Genomic DNA, 19,174 nt, shown 5'->3' with positions numbered 1-19,174 from the left:
TCACCAAGCTGATTGTTTTGAAACTCCCCATCCCAAGAATCCACCGGTTTACCTACAAAAGAATTAAAACAATTAGCTCAGACATTTTGTCGAACGTAGGGAAGGAAAAGTGTATGACCGGGGGAAGACATATTGCGACAACGTCCAAGACAACAATCATGTCATGGGCAGCGAGGAGGGATTTTGTGCCAATGGTGGTGCAGTTGTGGGGTCAAGATAGCAGCAAAGTTAGGGTGGCAACGGAGCAGGGGATGGCCGACATAGGGAGAAGGCATGTCAGACTAGTTTGGAAAAAAAAATAAAGGGATTTGGGTGTGGGTCTGCTCTATCAAATCCCAGACGCTTCCAAGCCTCTTCATATCCGTCCCAAATATGGGCCGGGTTTAAGGGGTACCGAACAGCCGGAAAATGTATGGCCAATTTAAGGGCGTTGATTGGGTTGCATTTTCACGACCAGACACTGACTGAGCCATCGGGCCGAACATACAGGGGCTTAGGGGGTCGGGCTGTAGATGCGCTAAGTACCATAACAAAATGAAGTTCCCTAAAACAAAATACACAAAATTGATTTACACATGTTGCGAATCCACCGGTTGATAGTGATGGGTAGGCACGTGAAACATTTTCCCAGATTGAACAGATATATGTTCTGCAAAACAAGTGTAGTAATCTCTGCTAAAAAAATGATACATTCTGGTTAAATCCACTGCGCAGTCGCTTGCTCAACTCATCACATAAAATTTACATTACTGGTACAAGAAAAAAACAATGCCAACAGTTGTCACCTACAATACAACATCGCATGTATATTCCTTTCCCCTATATCGCAAAAACTGTTTCTTCAATGCCTGGGTAGCGTACCACACAACACTCTGCTCAGCATCCAGCACTGAGCAGATCGTGATGAAAAAGCTTCACACAAAATTTCGACAATTACAGTTGCAGACCGGATGTCAAGCCTCAGTTCATCCGCAAAACTTGTGTCAAGCCTCAGTTCACAATTGGTTCCATATCCATGCAAAGATGAATCAGTTTCTGCTGGTACTGCCCGAAGACCTCGCTGACCGCGATCAGGTTCTCGTCACTCACATTCTTGGATGGGAACAGGAGCTTTTGACTCCGCTCCGTTGCTGATTCAGGCACCTCATCATCAGGCTTAGACTCTGTGGTAATTTGTGAATAGATCTCATGGCAGGCAAGCAAGAACAGAGCGGCAGTGTCTGGTCGCTGGTTGCTGCGGAGCGTCTCTAAAGCCTCCGGGAGTGCTCCAGCAGCAACATATAGTATTAGAGCTCTAGTATAGAAACAAACAACATATTGATACCGGGACGGATAAATAAGCAATTAACTAGTGTTACTATGTGTGCGGGATCAGTTACCTCCACATATTTTGTTCACCACGAAGAACAAAACCAGCCCACCTCTGCAGTACCCTGCGTGAGTCAGGCAAAGGACAGAAGGGAATACCTTAGCGGATTAATAAAGTGAAACAGAAAAACTAACATTTTAGCTATACCCAAAAAGGCATTTGCGCCCATTTATCTGCTATTCAAAGACTGACATGAACAGATGACTAAACCAAACTAAATAACTGCCATCTTCTGCCTTTCTAGTCCCTGCCATGGGCGGACAGGCTATGCAGGGCCATACTGGTCCATCATCATGTGATTGTGTGTTGAGACAAGACAAGGCATACAATTGAAGTACATTGAGGAGTGAAAAAATAATTAAGAAAGTTACCTTGCGTAGTCAGATCCACGCAAATGAGTTGCAGCCAAAGTAGCAGCATCAATCCAGCAACCAGCATCTTGAAGCTGAACCATTCAGGTGAATTCCATTATGCACAAATTTAACTTAGAAAATTCAAACATCACGGTAATAGAATGTCCCTCGAATTAAGTGCCTAAGGGCATCTCCAACGCTATCCCCTAAAAGTTGATTAATCTACACTGCAATGTAAAGGAAATAATTAAAATCTGAATGCTGTTTAGTTCAGAGAATGCTTGTATCTTCCGTTGATTCTTTCCGTTGTGCAACCACAATGGTGTTTATCTAGACATTTTATAGAAATAGGAAATGGCAACTTATCATTTTTAGAGAGGCTTATCCTTTCTTAGCAGTACCCTCAATATATTCCAAGCTTTGTCAGCGCATCTCAACGAGGACCCTCAAAATGCCCGCAAATGACTGGACCAAGGTGTCCAGACGTAGTTTGCCATCCGACGCGGACCCCTATCCACGTGTCTGTTTTCCCGCAAACCAGACGCAAACCAGGGGGAGGTTTGCGGGCATCCGGACCGCCGCCACGTACCCGTGCCCACTCCGGCTTCACCATGACTTCAACGCCGTATGGTGCAGGAGCAGCCGGCGCCACCGGTGTCGGGGGTTGCGGCTGGCGCAAAAGGACCAACACTACAACCTCGCCCTCCTCGCACATCATCAGCTGGCAGAGGGGCAAATCTACGGCGAGTTCGCAAGCAAGGAGATCATGGCGGCCATGGTCGCGAGGACCAAACTTCGTCGACTAGCAGCAGGCGTTCTACGAGGCCGCGCACAGTGCCAACTGCAACGCGATCGTGGCGGAGGCGATCGCAGACGGGAACATGAGCAGCTCCGCGTCGGGCTGCGACGACCACGAGGCCGGCACGTCCACGTCAATCGTGGAGCTCACCTTGACCGGCGACGTCCACACGGTGGACTATTCCTTGCGGAAGTTCAGAATTTTCATTGAAAGTTCAGAATTTTTGAGAAAATCCATTTTTTGTTAAGCATGTACATGTTCGTGTATTTTGTGTGTGTGTGTGTAAAGTTTCATGGAAAAAATATATAAGTTTTTTAATCCAAAAAGCAACTTTGTAAGCACCACACTTGCCTTCTCTCCATATAAGTTTACATGCACAAAGGACAAAATTATTTCTTTCACTCCCAGGTGCAGCTTCGAATTATTGAAAAATATCAGCTGGGATGTTACCTGAGAGCATGCTTCCTGATATTTCCCCACAGCACACAGAAGATGTGTTCCAGATAATGATTTGTCCGTTCTAACCATATTGGCTGCAACAACCTACAAAAGATCATAATTTAATTAAGGGTCCCCTCCATGAACAAACAAGCATAGCCCATAGGGTTTTTACCAAGAACATTCTTAGCTCAAATCTGAGGAAAAATTGACACTAAATATGGAAGCTCATGTCTTCTACTCCCTCCGTTCCTAAATATAAGTCTTTGTAGAGATTTCACTATGAACCACATACGGATGTATATAGATGCATTTTAGAATGTAGATTCACTCATTTTGCTCCATATGTAGTCCATAGTGAAATCCCTACAAAGACTTATATTTAGGAACAGAGGGAGTAGATTAGTGGGAGTACACAGAAATTTAAACCTAACATCACAAAGACTATTAACTATTAAGAACTAAAAGTAAGATCCATGGACACTAATAAGATGTACACCAGGTTCCTACAGTACAACCGAAGTACATTGTGGCACTATTCTATTTTATATCTTTACAAATATTAATTTAAAATGGACGTCATTGCTGCAAGCCAGCAAGTAAACTCTACTCCCTTCAGTCTAAAAAAATGATATTTTCCTTTGTGGCTTGACGTATCTTTGGTTGTTATTTTGTATCTTCTCCCTCTGTAAAGAAATATAAGAGCGTTTAGATCACTAAAGTAATATAAGAGCGTTTAGATCACGTTTAGATCACTACTAGTGATCTAAACGCTCTTATATTTCTTTACGGAGGGAGTATATTTTATTTAAGTTCATCACGGCAATACCACAAAATACTTTTGATAGCACATTTTCTTATATTAACTTCTCATAATTATGAGAAACATACATGACTCGAAATGTACTGATGCTCAAAATTGTGAAGGTGGATCCAGACATCCTTTGCAGAGAATTATATAATTATGTAAATTGTTATTTCCATCGACCTTTCACTTTACCCTTTAAGCCAAGTTGGTACGCTGTTGCACTATGTGTCATGTCGTAAACAAGCTATGTTCCATACTGAAGAAAAGAGTATGGTTATCTTTTACGGCTGTTCACCTTCACTGCAAGTTCATGTAAAGATCTTGACACTGCAGATGACAATACAACTGCTCTTAATGCATTAGGGTAAAAATTTGTTCCTTCAGGAGGAGTTGAAAGTAGCAAGGACACCGCAGCTTCCAAATTTCCAAGAGAGACAAGCCTGAGTTGGCAGAAAAACATGTGGCACAAGGAATTAGATGGATGTGCTTAGTTTCATAATAAACTACTGGTTTACATATTTGATTCTTACTCATGAATACGCTTTTGCAAAGCATCTTCACTATCAAGCTTGTCATGCCAAGGTATCCTTTCATTCGCATTGAACCACAATTGCTCTTGCTTAAATGCCATTGTACTTAATTGCCCACAACTCTGCAGAATGGATAGATTACTAAATGCGGAAGCATATATGGACGCAGGAAATTACCGACCATCAGATTCAAATATTACCGCAGTATCGTTGGCCACATTTCTGGCTGCAGACCTCTCGCTTGAAGCTATCCTATTTAATGTGGAAGTTTGTTCAGAATCAGCGCGTACACTTGATTCGAAGCCCTTCTCACTTGATCTACTTGTCGATTTATCCAGGGAATGCTGAAGGGCTTGCGGAAGCTGTAACCAGAAAAGTGCTTCTTGGAAATCACCAAAAATAGCAGCAGCAAATGCAAACCTTGCACAAGTTCCTTTATTTACTATAGCTGAATATAAGGTGGCTCTTCCATCATCAAGGATGCAACCTTCTCAACAAAAGGGAAAGGAAATATTTCCATCAGTTATGCCAAATCATCTGCTAAAGAAAATATATTGTTGACATTACCATCCTTTCTGTATGGCTCCAACACTTTAAGCAGCAATTCAGCCACTACAGAATCACCGATAGGAGGAAGTGTTGTCTCAATCATGTATGAACGAAGATCCCCGAAGGTTGCCGGTCCTTCCTTAAAGCTGTTAGAGCCTAATGTATCACTATTATTGCATTCAAACCAAGAAGGCTTCACACCAAGCTGCAGAATCATACGCAGAGCCTGAGACAACAACAACAAAAAAGAATAAGTGTTTGTGTTGCGTCGCAATTCAATCTTCAGAAGGTGGAAAGTGCATGTCCAAAATGGCCATTCAAGGAGACTGATTAGAAACACTAGTTACTTAAAGGCTTGGTTCTTTGAATGAAAGAACGTAACCATATCTGCCAGCAGCATTTTAAGAAAAAGCAATGAAATGTAAGTCTTTTGAAAGCTAACTTCAAGAAATATATAGTAAAATATAGAGTTCATACACGATTATATCAAAAGATGAGTTCAAATATTACGATACCACATCCATCTTACCAAAGCATGTGCTGTGGGGAATAGTATTGGTAGGCATAATGGCATTGGCCTAAATCTCTCTTTTGTAGTCAGCAGCCTAGAAGCAGAATTGATCTTTGTATCACTGGTGCATGAAGAACAGATGTTACAAACAAAATTACATATATGGTATCTAAAATGGAAACTAGAGCATCAGACGTATGCCGCATAAAAAGCATCATGTGACGAACTGAATAGGCCTAGAGGCTAGAACATCCCAGAGCATTGGACAATATTTTTGAGTTACAGAAAACTAAATTAGAGAACAAGCATTACCATACCCAGCTACCTTTTTCTGTTCGCCCCCACCAGACACCAACAGCATATATTGATTAAAAAGCAAAGGGCAAGGAAAAATAATAGACCGGTGGATAAATAAATTAGATGGAAGAGAAACAAATTCACTGCCCATTCACGCTGACGGTGCCTTGAATAATGGGCAGGAGGCTACTCTGAAATCACAAATTGTGCAAGTGCGCCTGAATAGTGCTTACGGGCTAGTCCAAATTCAATTCACATTACCAACCAAATGCCATTTAGATATTATTCTTGCCCTTTCCTGTTCAATGGCTGGTTTCCCTTTATTTTCTTAAGTTGGGTTCAGTTTTTGTTTACAGATTATTCTTCTAATCCACCTTTATGTTGACAATTTCTCAGTGTTTAACTGGTATGTCCTAACTGGGAGAATTATATGATTGACATAATTATTTTAATATTATTGATGACAAGCTACATTAGTTCGAATACCATATCAGAAGTTCCTTGTGAGTTCATACGCATATATGCTATGTGAAGAGTTCAGAAAATTAACAAGCCATCTTGACAGCACATTAAGAGAATCAAACACTATGGGGCACAACATTGATCGCATCGGTTCATTCAAGAGATTGACGGAATTTTAATACAGTGACAAATCTAAACCTCATAAATAAATAGAATATCCGTACAATACAGTGGAATAAGAAAAGGTTGTGCATTCTTAAAATGACATACGTGTTAACTTCAACCAGACGAAAGCTACTATCAGCTCCAGCGATGCATAATACAAGTGGTTCATCCTTCCTTGTTCGGGTTGATAACCAATCAAGCTCCAAGACGAGTGTGCCAGGAGATTGTGGATGGAGAAGGGCATTTGCCAAGGGATCTGCACTATCCTAAAACATAGTTCCTGAATTCAGTGGCACACTACTATTTTGAACTTGTTCCATCATGGCATAGTATGAGATACAGTTTATAGACATGGTAAGAAATACAAAAGGATCAGATGTATACTGGAAATGGAAATAAAACATGCATGGTGTACAATGAGGATGAAAGAAGAGCGTGAGTAATAACTTATTCAATATAACAACCTTTTCTCTACTCCAATGAAAATAACAGCTTCTTATAAATATTCTTAGCATAATTTTTTTGCACAAAATACACGTGTTTCATATAACTATTTAAAAACCATACATTTGACATCACACTCCAATAACAAGTATCGCATGATGTGGGTAATGAGTCTTGAGCAAGACAATGACATGATAGGCTGTTAGCTAATGCTTCTTTGTACTTACCAGGTCAAATATTGAGAATGTATTATCATAGAAGAGCACAGCAATGCGTCCTCTACTCCGATCACCGTGAACAACAGGAGAAAACTTAATCCTCCTAATCCCTTCCCTGTGAGTGCTAAAAGAAGAAGAAAGGCCTGTTATAACGTCCCACCATCGAATGTTGCCTGATCTATCACCCATCACCTATTTTTTATTAAAAATAGTAGTTTTAGGTCAGAATGTGTCCCAGGATAATCTACCTTACACATAAAAAAATACTGCAAAATGGAACTTATAAACTACATGTGGTGCCACAATGTACATACAACATGGGGAAGACGATAAGCCATAGCAGTAACCAGGCCATCTGAAGAGGCAAATGATGATGACGGCCACTTTGGCCTGAAAAACACAATAAAACCACATAATTAATATGGATAGACAATTAGACATTTAAAACGAGGGTAGTAGTGGTTAAACATCAAATAAACTGTAGCTCAACACATACAAAGAAACTACGTCAACAAAGATATGGGCCAGCAGTGGAGGGGGTGGGGCACAAAATTTTACTTTGATCTCTCATTCTAGGCCAGTTAGAATTCGTAAGATCTCAACTCTGAGAATCAAACCTAATAAAAGTAATTAGCTTCAATTATAATCAAATTACTCGAATGGCATCACTAATAACAATCTGTACTTGATGTCCTAATTCTACAAGCACCAAGTATCTCCCATCTTATTTTGATGTAACTCAAGGCATACTTATCATTTGGAGAAATACAAACACAACACTGCATGCAATCAAGCAATCACTACCAAAAAAACCACTGTTTTCTGACTCCAATACAGAAAGAAAAAGCAGGAAACATGATGGATCAGAAAATTGCCAGAAAAAAAACTAGCATCAAATAGTAGAGGTCGCAGAAAGAATTCAAGAATAATGTATTAGTTTTACTTGCCTATCAAATATTGTGATGATCTAGCACAATTGGGTAGAGGACTAGAATAAAATGAATAACATAGATTTCTGCAATGTAGACTGATGATCTGATCAAGTGTGCATGTGAGTGTCTTTTCATTGCTGAAAGATATAAAGTCAGCCATTCAAGTACCTAAAATCTCGTATTCGCCGTCCGTGCACTTCAAACACACCAAGAGCACCATTGACTAATGCAAAAGCAAAACTTTCAGATGATTCATCAGAACTTTCTGCAGCAGTACCCTCTGCAACCAAATAATTCTATCATAGTATCATCTTGCAATAATATTGTAAAAATGCAACCAGAGAAGAGTAGAAAGCTTAAATAGATAGTATATATGATTCAAGTATGGAACCTATAACGTTTCCAATAATATGACTTTGCTAGTGAGTTAAAAGTGCACCTTTGGAGGTAGACGATTGCTTAGATGCATTCTGACTTGGTCGTGGTGCCGCTGGCAGTGTCCATTCTAACACCGTAAAAGGAAGAGCCAAGGATCTAAGCTACAAACAGTTCAGAAAATTTACAAATATCATGCTTCCAGAACTTCTACGACAAGAAAGAACTGATTCACACATGATACAGCAAAAGTGGGGCAATTTACGGAGATAAACTATACTGTAATGGTCTTCAAGATACATTTACTGAATGTAACAACAGTATAGCCTCTGGATTCTCATTATGATATGGAAGTGCAAATTTAGCACAAAAGTATTGCTGCTTTAAATTCATTCCTTGGTTGTAGCCTGTGTTACTTAAGATAGTATTTTCCCTGGCATTTCAAAGATAATTGATTTGTTTGGCACTACGTCAAACAATGTTAACATAATTATTCTGGTGCCTTGTTACAGATCATTTACAACACTCCAACCACCTTTTGTCAAAACTGATTTGGTAATTGAGTTTTAAATGGCTATGCAAAGTAAACAACAATTCCCTATTCCAGAGATAGTTCCCTTTCAGGGCTGCCAAAAACTGATACAACTGAAAAAAAAAGAGGCTGCAACCTTGATTCCTGAGGTTAATATCTGTTTGTCAAAACTACTCGAGGCCCCCACACCAATGGTATCCTTTTGTGAAATTCAGTGCACAGATTAAGATAAATAATGGTAAATATACCTCCCCAGAGGCATAATAGCTCAGTTATATGACAGCCTATTATGGATGCTATTCCAGTCTGATAAACATGACCATGTCTAGCAAAGTTTGAGCATAAATGTATATAGGCCAATTTGCCATGCACAAGACGAGATCGAGTGACTTAAAAATATGCATCTAAATTCATGTGCATAACATTCGAAATATGGAAATCAAAATTACAAAAGGTAACACTATGATTAATTGAGGAAAAGCCGACTTTAAGCTCTTTCTCTTGTTTTTTTGGCCGTGCCGTGAAGTGCAATGTGTTTTAGAGAGGTTGTCAAAAAAAGACAATCTATAGAGATTCCCCATCTATATCCAATCAAGAATAGAAGCAAGTCGCTTTAGGCGTCAGCTTGTAACTGGGTAAGAATAAATAATTGCTCTAAAACTTGCATAGATACAGGCAGAGAAATAAGTACCATAATCGGGTTCTTTGTCATGGCCCACACTTCAACAGGAGCATCACGAAACATAATCAGAAGGTACCTGGTAAAAAATATTATGCTTGAGAAACCAAATATTGAGCTTGAGAAATCACAGCAAGCACAACGGCGATAAGATTATGTGCACCGAATTAGCAAACTGTAAGGGGTAATAAGAAGTTATGGACAGATGAAAGATGTTATCACAGGTCAAAACATGAAACCAACCTTCCAGATGAAGATGCCCTCAATGCCCTTATTGCTGCACGCTCAGGCTTTTGGAGCACACGGAATGGGCGATTTAGCCCACTTCTCAGGCATGTGATAACAAGCTTATTATTGTATCCTCCACTCTTATCACTAACCTGTACCAGTCAAATCAATGAGAAAATTAACTATCTTTGGCTCTTTGCTGTTTGTGGATTGAGAGCCTAATTAGGAAAGTAGACAGGCATTTAATTATCAATCACAAATTCACAATATACTAGATGTATAAAGCACCTGATTATATGAGAAGGAAGCAAGGCGCGAGTTTCCAAGCCATCTTAAGCCTCTGACTGTGCTGCTATGAACAGCAAAGCTGACAGAAACTGCATTAGCCAATACGTCAACAACTTCAATGGTCCCATTTTGAGTTCCTAGAGCAACAAGTGGTACTGCTGGAGCAGGATTGTTTCCACCACCTTTAGATAGAAATGTTGTTCAATGTTATAAAAGTGTGAAATTTTAAAACCTGAAGATAATTTCAGAAAGAAAACAGCTAGCAGTACTATGAGCATCAGGGACGTACGGGCTACTGTGGCAAGTAAAGAAGGGGATGGCACCGCTAGAGTAGTCACAGTAGAGGACAAAAGATGAAGCTGGCCCATCAAATTAATCTGCATAGCAAAGCAAACATGAGAAAACCCGCAAAGGCAAGCAATAGTGCACCAGCGTTAAGTGATATGAACCAAAATTTAGATCACTAAACAGGTACATCCTAATCCCAGAGATCTAGAAGGATCAAGTTATGCAAAGCAGCACAAAGATTCACATTTGACTGGAACTATGATCCCTTACAATGGTCAACAAGAGAGAGAGAGAGAGAGAGAGAGGAGAGGGGGGGGGGTGTTATAACACAACCTTTATTGTAAAATCAAGCCCATTGGAGCGCGGGTTGGAAGTTCCAGCATCACTATGGTTAGATGTACCTGGTTCCTTCCCGACATTAGTGACAGAAATGGAATCATCAGTCGATTTAATAGCTGGGCTAGGAATAGGATTTATTTATTTATGTGCTGTCTTGACAACACTGATTCGCACCTAGATTAATTTTCTTGGAAGATACTGACTTGTCAAAAGTTAAATGCCATGACCAGATCTTGCCATCTTCAGATATCGATGTTAGATATGTCATGGTCCCTTGATACATGTTCTGGTTCGACTTTGTATCAAAGATCATAGACTGTGAAGATTGCATATGTGCCAAATCCTGAGATTGTTTGTCGATGTTACGAAAAATAGACTCTGACTGCCAGATCGTAGTAGCAAGAACGGCCGGGGGAGGAACAACGGTACCAATTGAAGGCATGAGCTCTTCCACTGCATGCAACAAATGCACTTGTTCACCCCTAGAATAAAAAAAGAAACAAGGTTGAACTTAATATGTTACAATAAAAAACTACTCATACCTGTTAGCCATTTATGTACAATACTGAAACTATATCTATATTGGTGTGCAAATTGTCAAGAATAAATGCCAGCAAACTAGCAGGGCAGGTTGCACACTTTCAATGAGGCATACACAAATGGCAAAATGACATCTACAAAATGTGTGGCAAGAAAAATATTCTTCCAATTAGTACACATATCGCTGACTGTTCATTCCTTTTAAATGTCAACTACATGATACCCCAATGGTTATAACTTATAAGGCCGTCTATGTTTGTCAGCACATTCCCAAGGATGTAAAGTTACATAATATCTTATTTAATTGCTACCCTCTGTAAACTTTTATAAGAGGGAGTAAATTCTAAATTGTTCTCTCTTTTTTAGATAAAATGACTAAGCTACTGGTTGCAATTTTTTCTATGGCTGTACTCAACCATAAAAATGTCCATTATGACAGTTGTCTTTTCAGAGATTGGGCATTCAGTCAAGTTCTCAGTTAGGTGTTCTTCCTCAATTATTATTGTAAAAAAATATTTGCAAGATGTGCAAACTTACTCCTTGCGCTTCCAGATGCTCAGTTTGCCATCAGCATGTGTGCAATAGAGCAGGTCAAGATCAGTATCGGCCATAACATCCGTGAACTTGCCGAACCCCCTTGGCAATGTAGCAACAGAGAGCACAGTGCTGTAGTTCAGTTCAAAGACGACGAGCTCCCGAGGGTACACGGCATATAGGATGTGTCTCCACAGTGGGGAGAAGCACAGCCTCGCCGCAAAGAGCGGGAAAGCAGCGAGCGCCGGGGCTGGCGCCGGCGCTGATATGTCCTTCTCCAGTCTCTGCAGCTCTGCCACGTCCCCGGCACCGCAAACGATCCTATGCTCCTTCAACGAGATGTCAGAGTCATGCCGTGGGACAGCGGAGAGAAGGAAGCCCTTGAGACCGAGCGCGCAGAGGTGGCGGTCGTCGAAGGGGTCCCGGCGGAGGCAGGAGAGGTACTCGGGCGAGGCGTCGAACATCCAGAGCACGCGGGGGTTGTTGCTGGTCTCCCAGATGCAGAGCAGCGATGGCCCGTGGATGGAGGCGAGGAGCCAGCCGGAGGCGTGGTGGATCCAGCAGAGGTCCTGCACGCCGCCGCTGGTGCCGGGCGCGACGCTGCGGGACTCGTCGAGGCTGAGCAGGCGCAGCACGGCGCGCGCGCGGGCGTCCCAGACGGCGACGCGGCCGTGGCGGTCGCCGGCGGCGAGGCGGAGCGGGCGGTGGTCGTCCTCGGCGCCGGCGGCGTCCTCGGCGGCGGCGAGGGAGGACGCGCTGGCCGCGGGCGCCCAGCGCACGGCGGTGACGAAGGAGGCGGGCGAGGTGGCGGAGGAGGAGGGCATGGGGAGGACGCAGACAAGCTGCATGGAGCGCGGGTCGGAGACGACGACGCTGCTGCCGGCGCCGTGCGCGAGGAGGCCCGAGGTGCTGAGGTCGATGCAGCCGCCGTTGCCGCGGCTGGCGGGGCCCGGGAGCATCGTCGACGTGGCGCTGCCGCCGCCGGCGGCGGCATTGCCGCGCGATCGCGCCGCCGGGGAGGCGGCCGGCGCGGCCATCATCGCGCGGGGCTGGCTGGGGCGGGGCGAGGCGGCGACGCTCTCTCTCTCTCAGATCTCGACCATGTGGGATTGAGATTTGAGAATTGAAGGAGGGTCGATCTGCCCCGTGCGCGTGGGAGGAGACCGGGAAGGAAGACTGGTGCGGCCTGTCGGGTCAAGGGGGCCGGAGGAGATCTGCTCCGTCGCAAGCGGGTCGGTGCTTTGAGATTTGCGCATGCCTAGTTGGCGGCTTGAGGACCAACATGGCTCCAACTACGCGACTCGAGGACCGGAATGGTACCGGAAGGATTCAGACTCTTCTCGTGCTTCTCCTGTCGAGCGAGAGCCGGGAGGTCAGTGAGAGACGATGACTTTGCACGAAATACTCCCTCCGTTCCTAAATACTCGTGTTTCTAGGCATTTCAATAAGTGACTACATACGGAGCAAAATGAGTGAATCTACATTCTAAAATATGTCTACATACATCCGTATGTAGTAGTCATTTGAAATGTCTAGAAAGACAAATATTTAGAAACGAAAGGAGTAGATGTTAAGTTATAGAGCAATGGAAAGGCACAAACCGACATCCACGATCGATGGATTCTAAACCAAATGAAGTGAAGGATGCCACAAGATGCGAATAGGTATGGTCATGGCGAAGGAGAAGGGTGAGAGGCGTGATGGTATAGAATCCATCAGTGGAGCAGAAGAGGGTGGTTACACCTAATAGGTACATTGGCACATTGTAAATAAGGTCGCTCAAGCAGAGCAACATGACCTCGTTGTGATATTATGTTATACATCAGTTTTCGGCCAGTTTTTTATATAAACTGATGAATGAAAAGGCAAAGCTCCTACCGGTTGCTAAAAAAATTATGTTAGACATGCAATTACTTTGTTTCAAAACACTTTATACAACTTGAAAAGATGTCTGTTTAATTTACGGATTTATATCTTCAATGTCAAGGTGCACTGATTTGTTTGTCTGTGGATGTTACCTAAGGCGGCAATATGTTGGTATGTTAACAAGCGATCTTAGTCCCTGTTGGCACCTTCCTTTGGAGTAGATCTTTCTTTGATTGAATAATGATGCAATAAAAAAACTAAACTTCTTTCCTTAGGAATTTTGCAACAAAGCAATTTAGTGGGGCAAAAAAAATTTATGTGAGGTTCAGGTGTACACATTGGGTCCAAGAAATTGAGACGGTGCGGGGTGAGTTGGGGTGGAGCGCGGAGGCAATATCAGGCGAAACCAGCGACATGGACACTGAATTGGTAGAAGAGTGTGCAAGTGTTCACGCACAATATAGAGGTTAAATTTCACAAACAATTTTTTTTCTTCTTTTTGACAGACGCTCACATGCATTCACCCAGACAAACTTAGGTGTGCACACATGTCCAGATAAGCACCTCCAAGATAGATCTTAAGATTAACAAAGTCAAAGTCGCCTTTTGTTGAAAGAATATTCCATCTATATAAGATAAGTATGTGTCAAACCTCGATCTACAGTGGGTCCGGGGTACAATAACCCTCATAACCATCCAAAAAATATTTAGACCACCGCACCGAAACAGTAGCATTCGGGGTTGGCAAAAACTCCCGCCATTCACAAATATAATATATTTTGGACTATATATGGACTGAAATGAGTGAACAAAGACACTCAAGTATGTCTATAACTCTATGTACATCTGATTTTTTTTCTTCAAAATGGCTATATACATCAGATTTAGAAATAAATTTAAAAATATTTAGGAATGGAGGGAGTACCAATTGGCAATTGCAAATTCTAGCACTGAATGTCTACATCTGAAAGGGGCATCATAGAATTTTCTAAAATTGCAACGGTAGGAAAAACAATTCATCTCGGTCTAGATCACAAACATGAAAACAGGGCATAACTTGGCCGCAACCGCACCAGGATTCGTACAGCGATAAGCATAGTGGCAACTGAGCAAAACGCACCACCATTGCTGTCTTCTAGGTCACGGCGAATCTCCCGGCACAAAACTTACGAATCAGTGGTAAAACAAAGTCACCTTGGTTACAGCATCATGTCTTGCTTAAACACGCCTAACACGGCCCTAGCGAAGTACATGAAGATCGATTTCTGATACCAGCTTAAGCATTCTCCGTCTATACTCTATGGCACCAGATGCGTGGCCCAAAGAAGTGACCCCAAAATCAAGAAGCTCACCCCTGCAGATATACTTAGTCAGAAAACCGACATGCATGTAAAAAATCTTTGCTTATGTGTTTTTTTAGAAGGCCCTGTGTGCGGGAAGTATGGGTGACTTCGCATGATAAGAGGATAAGCTGCTAATTCATGATTGGAAAAGTCACAAAGCCGCCTTATAATAGGTTTCCAAGCAATACACACAGAAATTAAGTCTTATATGCAAAATTGAAAAGTATAGTACTACTCTGTTTTTAAATGTAAGACGTTTTGGAAGTTTAAATTGAACTGCCAAAACATCTTATATTTAGGAACAGAGGGTGTACAACTTAAGAGTAAAAGGCACATGAGCTGCCCATCATGCTTCAGGAGAGTCTCGAGAAGATATAATTCCAGTTTTGAAGAAATAAGCACATTAATTAGCAGAAACATAATATCTAAATGGGAAATAAAAGCTTCGGGCCCTCAAACATTAACTCTGATGCACAGGTTATGCAATGTTCTTCTTTGGAATGTCATTGGTTCCATGAATTATGTATATAGAATACCAAGACCTAAACATGTATCGTGAGCCCAAGACATTTCACCCTTATAAATTTCCAAAGATCTTTATTATACATAGCAAAAGAAAAAACAAGAACCGGCAGGAAAAGAGTTTTGTGTACAGATGAGCCCTCTAATTAGAATAGTGGAGGCTCCACTGCCGCACAAAGTGCAGAAGACATATCACTCACTACCTGTGATGCTACTAGGTAGGGCTCTGATTGTTGCTTGGTGCTGCCCAATGTAATTGTTCATGGGCAAGCAAAACCACCTGATCCTCATCAAGGAACTCATCTATGAAAAGACGCCTATTGTGTTTTTTTCCATACATTAAACCACACATGTAGCAAACTTTCGGCACACAAATAATCTGGGCAGCATGATATTGAGCAAGTCCAATATACCCAAGAAGATTGAGACTGCCTCCAATGAACTAGGTTTTTCTACAACATGGTTAGAATGAGTGAATATACACGCTAAAACGCGTCTAGATGCATACGAATCTGAGAAAATAGAGAAAAGCTAAAACATCTTATATTTAGGAACAGGGAAGTATTTGATAATTTCTTAAGAGGTTTTTTTCTTTCAAGAATGTAACTTCTTAGAGGTTGCAATCAAGCATGAGATGAGCTCGAATATTTCAGCCGAGACACTGAGACCAGCACCGTCAGAGACAGCTTGGTCAAACAGTTGCACCAGAGAAACTCAAACGCAAGGACCAAAGTTATCTGGCTTACGCACTGGACCAGGACAGGAAAATCAAGCCAACTTGAGCGGGTTTAAACTCAACCTGAGTGAATTTGCCAAGCTGATGGGTATTGGTTGTGGGAATGTGGGATAAAGATGTGAGTGAAACCTGCATGTCTTACCATAATTTCACTGTGAATTTATGTTGTCCAGTTTCCACTATTGTTCTTCAGATGTGTTAGCTAAAACTATGCACACCACGAATCTAGGTTATCATAGATTAGTTTGATATTTCACAATAATAGATGGATAAACGCATTCCTGAAATTGTTTTGATCTTTATTTCCAGAGTCACGTGGCAATGCTGATCAATAAAGAAGAAACCATGCAACCATTCCTGGTTTGACAAGTTCTTTCCAGTAGCATGAACCATTAATTTTCTGCATTACAAAGACAGCAAAGCACCATAATTCTTAAATACAAACAGCATAAGCTTGCCAGGAGAGAATCCCCAACAGTATAAGCACTACTGTGACAGCAGGCTTACCTCTTCGTAGTTCATAGACTCGGTTTCGACAATGATGGTGGGAAGCCAAAGTAGGAGTGAACTAGATTGGGAGGATAATAGTGTTTTGCTCTGCAGACCTTCTTAAGTTCTGAGGTCTTGACATCCAGAGAAAACAAATCAAACTCGTTATCCTCGGGCAACAACCCACGTGCAGTATCATCCCACTGAGCTATTCGAATACATCGAAGGAATAAGAATCTCTCAGTTGCACCCACGGTGAAATAGCGACATCGAGGAGGCAGTGCTATAACATTTTTCAGCTGCCACTCTTTGGGAGATTCGCCGTTGTTTTGTCGAGCGGTATGATGGAGATAAAATGTGGTAGGGCTGTAAACACCGACCAGAGTAAACATCTCGAGGGCTCCTTCTGCGCCATCAACAATAGTAGACATGTATACACTCTGTCCAGGCTGGTTTGTAAGCTGCACATGGTAGCCGGTGAGAATGTTGACAATGGAGAACTCCATTAAGCGCATGTCCAGCATGAGCAACTTGTCCCTCCAAAGAGCCGGCCAGTAGAAGCAGCCACGCACGTAGTTGAAACGGGACAGGCCATTCCAAGAGGGCTCAACTGTGCCCAAAGAGCTCCAGCTGGGAGATGCAGCAACACACCATTGTCCGGTGATGGAAGAGAAGACAAACACGACCAACTTGGTTTTGTAGCACGCCGTGCAGATGACCCTGAACGAGGTCTCGTCCTCCTCCTCGCCAACGGGAACGAGCATAGGCGCAAATTCGGCAAGGCGCTCCTGCTGGACGGTCATTTCCTCAGGTATGGGCGGGAGCAGCGCGTATCTCCGTGACAAGGGATCGCACACCGCGAGGTTTGTGAACACCGGATGGGCATCAAACCGGCAGCTGCACTCGAGGAGGACGCGGCGGTGGCGGACGTCGCGGAGGTACCAGGGGGTGAGCCAAGCCTTGTCGGGCTTGGGCACGAAGGAGTAGGAGAAATCTGCGCCGTCGGCGAGGGCACGGGCGAGCGGGGCGGAGGGATGATGTTCATGGGCGTGATGGAATCCACCTTTGTCGATGGCTAATCCTAGGAGTGGCGGCGGAGGAAGGAGCGCTCGGCGATGATGCGGCGGAAACGGGGGCCGGCGGTCGATGCGCGGGCGAGCCCGGCCGGGGTGGGCAGGCGAAGGAAGATCTCCTCCAGGATCTCGTCGAAGAGATGCGGCGCCGTCGGGGCCATGGTCGGGCGCCGGCGGCCGATCGACCGCCGGGGGAGGTGGAGAGGAAGGGGATTAGGGTTAGCGGAAGGTGTTGTGCGAAGTGAGCGAGCGAGCAGAGCAAAGGATGAGAAAATGGTTTGAATGGTTTGGATAATTTCATTGTAAGGCGGCTTATTTCAAGAATGTAAGCTAAAACAATTTGTGGAAAGAAAACACCATTTGCGGAAATCTTGCAGATGTAAAAAAAAATCGAGAATACTGAATATCTATTTATAATGTCAATGAGAATACTAAGCCCCTCCCCGTCAAACTTCCCCTCCCGCTCTGCCCCTCCTCCATACCGCCGTCAATAGACCCCGCCGGGCGAAGCCCGCACGGATCTGGCGTTGGCGGGGCGTCTTTCCATTTGTGTGTGGGGGAGGGAGGGACACACGTGTCGCGGTGGGCGGTGCGGTGTGACTTCGGCGCGTCTTCTCTGTCAGTGGTGGTCGGGGACGGAGGTTGAGAGGCGCTCGCGGCCTCCTCCCGTTGGCTTTCTCAATTCGGCCGCGTCCTCCTGCTGTGCTCCAGTGGGCGCCAGGCATGCCTCCTGGCTTCGGGTTGGCACGAGTCTGGTGGGGGTGCAGCGTGGGCAGGCTGGATTCATCGGGATCTGCCCTGTTGTGGCCCAGATCTGATCATGTGCAGTGGCGTGCTGCAATGGGCCCTTGCTCTATGGTGGTGCAGGAGGCGTCGTTCCGCGGTATATCGCTGCTCTGCGGAGGTGGTTTGCCCACTTGGGCGAATGCCGTGCTCCCGACGACGCTCACGGGCGCTGCTTACCTGCTTGGAGGCATCGATGTTATGGTGACTCCCCTTTGAGACTCTAGGGGAAACCACGATCCTGCTTCGCCTTGTAATGGTCGATGGCGGGCACGTTTCGCATCGCATCCCTTCTTGAAGGCATCAACTAGGAGTTGGCTTGATGTTTTCGTGTGGTTGCTACTCAGTGTCGGTTTGACGGTGGTGGTGGTGGTGCGGCCGGCTTTGGGTCGATGGTGGCGTGTCTCTTTGTCGACAGGGAGCTGGTGCTTTGTCAGCGTCGTATTGGTTCGACCTTTCCATGGAGTAGATTCCGATTTTTCTCCCGAAGCCAGGTTAGCGGGGGCGTGTGCCTCTAAGACCACATCGGTCCTGTACAACACCTCCCCCCATTTGCGGGGTGTTGTTGGGTGGTGACCAAACGGCCGACGCCCAAGGCTCATCTTACTTGGTTAGATGAAGATGAAAGCTGAGCCCCCCCCTCTGTGTTGGTTGCGCTGACGATATTTGTAATGGCGGTCGGTG

The 19,174-nt window shown here is 43.8% G+C and overlaps 1 protein-coding gene and 1 pseudogene across 2 annotated transcripts; both read right to left on the bottom strand.

Moving 5' to 3' along the window:
- Positions 1–645: 645 nt before the first annotated feature.
- LOC125513108 (uncharacterized) lies at positions 646–12,844 on the bottom strand. The gene is made up of 21 exons (XM_048678152.2): positions 11,682–12,844; positions 10,779–11,086; positions 10,599–10,666; positions 10,267–10,354; positions 9,978–10,159; positions 9,705–9,841; positions 9,474–9,540; positions 8,315–8,414; positions 8,044–8,155; positions 7,258–7,333; positions 6,953–7,135; positions 6,387–6,547; positions 5,376–5,478; positions 4,865–5,072; positions 4,498–4,784; positions 4,298–4,419; positions 4,063–4,207; positions 2,972–3,064; positions 1,741–1,814; positions 1,380–1,433; positions 646–1,294 (listed from the first exon to the last, which is right to left on the bottom strand). Exons 1-21 carry the CDS (start codon positions 12,716–12,718, stop codon positions 991–993), a joined length of 3,909 nt encoding a protein of 1,302 aa, XP_048534109.1. The 5' UTR covers positions 12,719–12,844; the 3' UTR covers positions 646–990.
- A 1,529-nt stretch (positions 12,845–14,373) lies between these two features.
- LOC147964076 (uncharacterized) lies at positions 14,374–18,059 on the bottom strand (annotated as a pseudogene). The gene is made up of 2 exons (XR_015607371.1): positions 16,653–18,059; positions 14,374–14,898 (listed from the first exon to the last, which is right to left on the bottom strand). The product of XR_015607371.1 is annotated as an uncharacterized LOC147964076 (transcript).
- Between the last annotated feature and the right edge of the window lie 1,115 nt (positions 18,060–19,174).

Source organism: Triticum urartu, chromosome 6A (genome assembly GCF_056163025.1).
Source record: "Triticum urartu cultivar PI428250 chromosome 6A, HENAU_Tu73, whole genome shotgun sequence".
Classification (NCBI taxonomy): Eukaryota; Viridiplantae; Streptophyta; class Magnoliopsida; order Poales; family Poaceae; genus Triticum; species Triticum urartu.
This window is presented reverse-complemented; position numbering and strand designations above follow the sequence as displayed.

What these genes read in the sequence shown, in the direction of transcription:
- LOC125513108 (XM_048678152.2), bottom strand. Translation starts at nt 12,718, where the DNA reads ATGATGGCCGCGCCGGCCGCCTCCCCGGCGGCGCGATCGCGCGGCAAT. An exon ending in CTTCCTTCTCATATAATCAG is followed by an intron (nt 9,842 to 9,977) that starts GTGCTTTATACA and finishes TGACTGGTACAG; the next exon opens with GTTAGTGATAAGAGTGGAGG. An exon ending in CGTGGATCTGACTACGCAAG is followed by an intron (nt 1,434 to 1,740) that starts GTAACTTTCTTA and finishes TGACTCACGCAG; the next exon opens with GGTACTGCAGAGGTGGGCTG.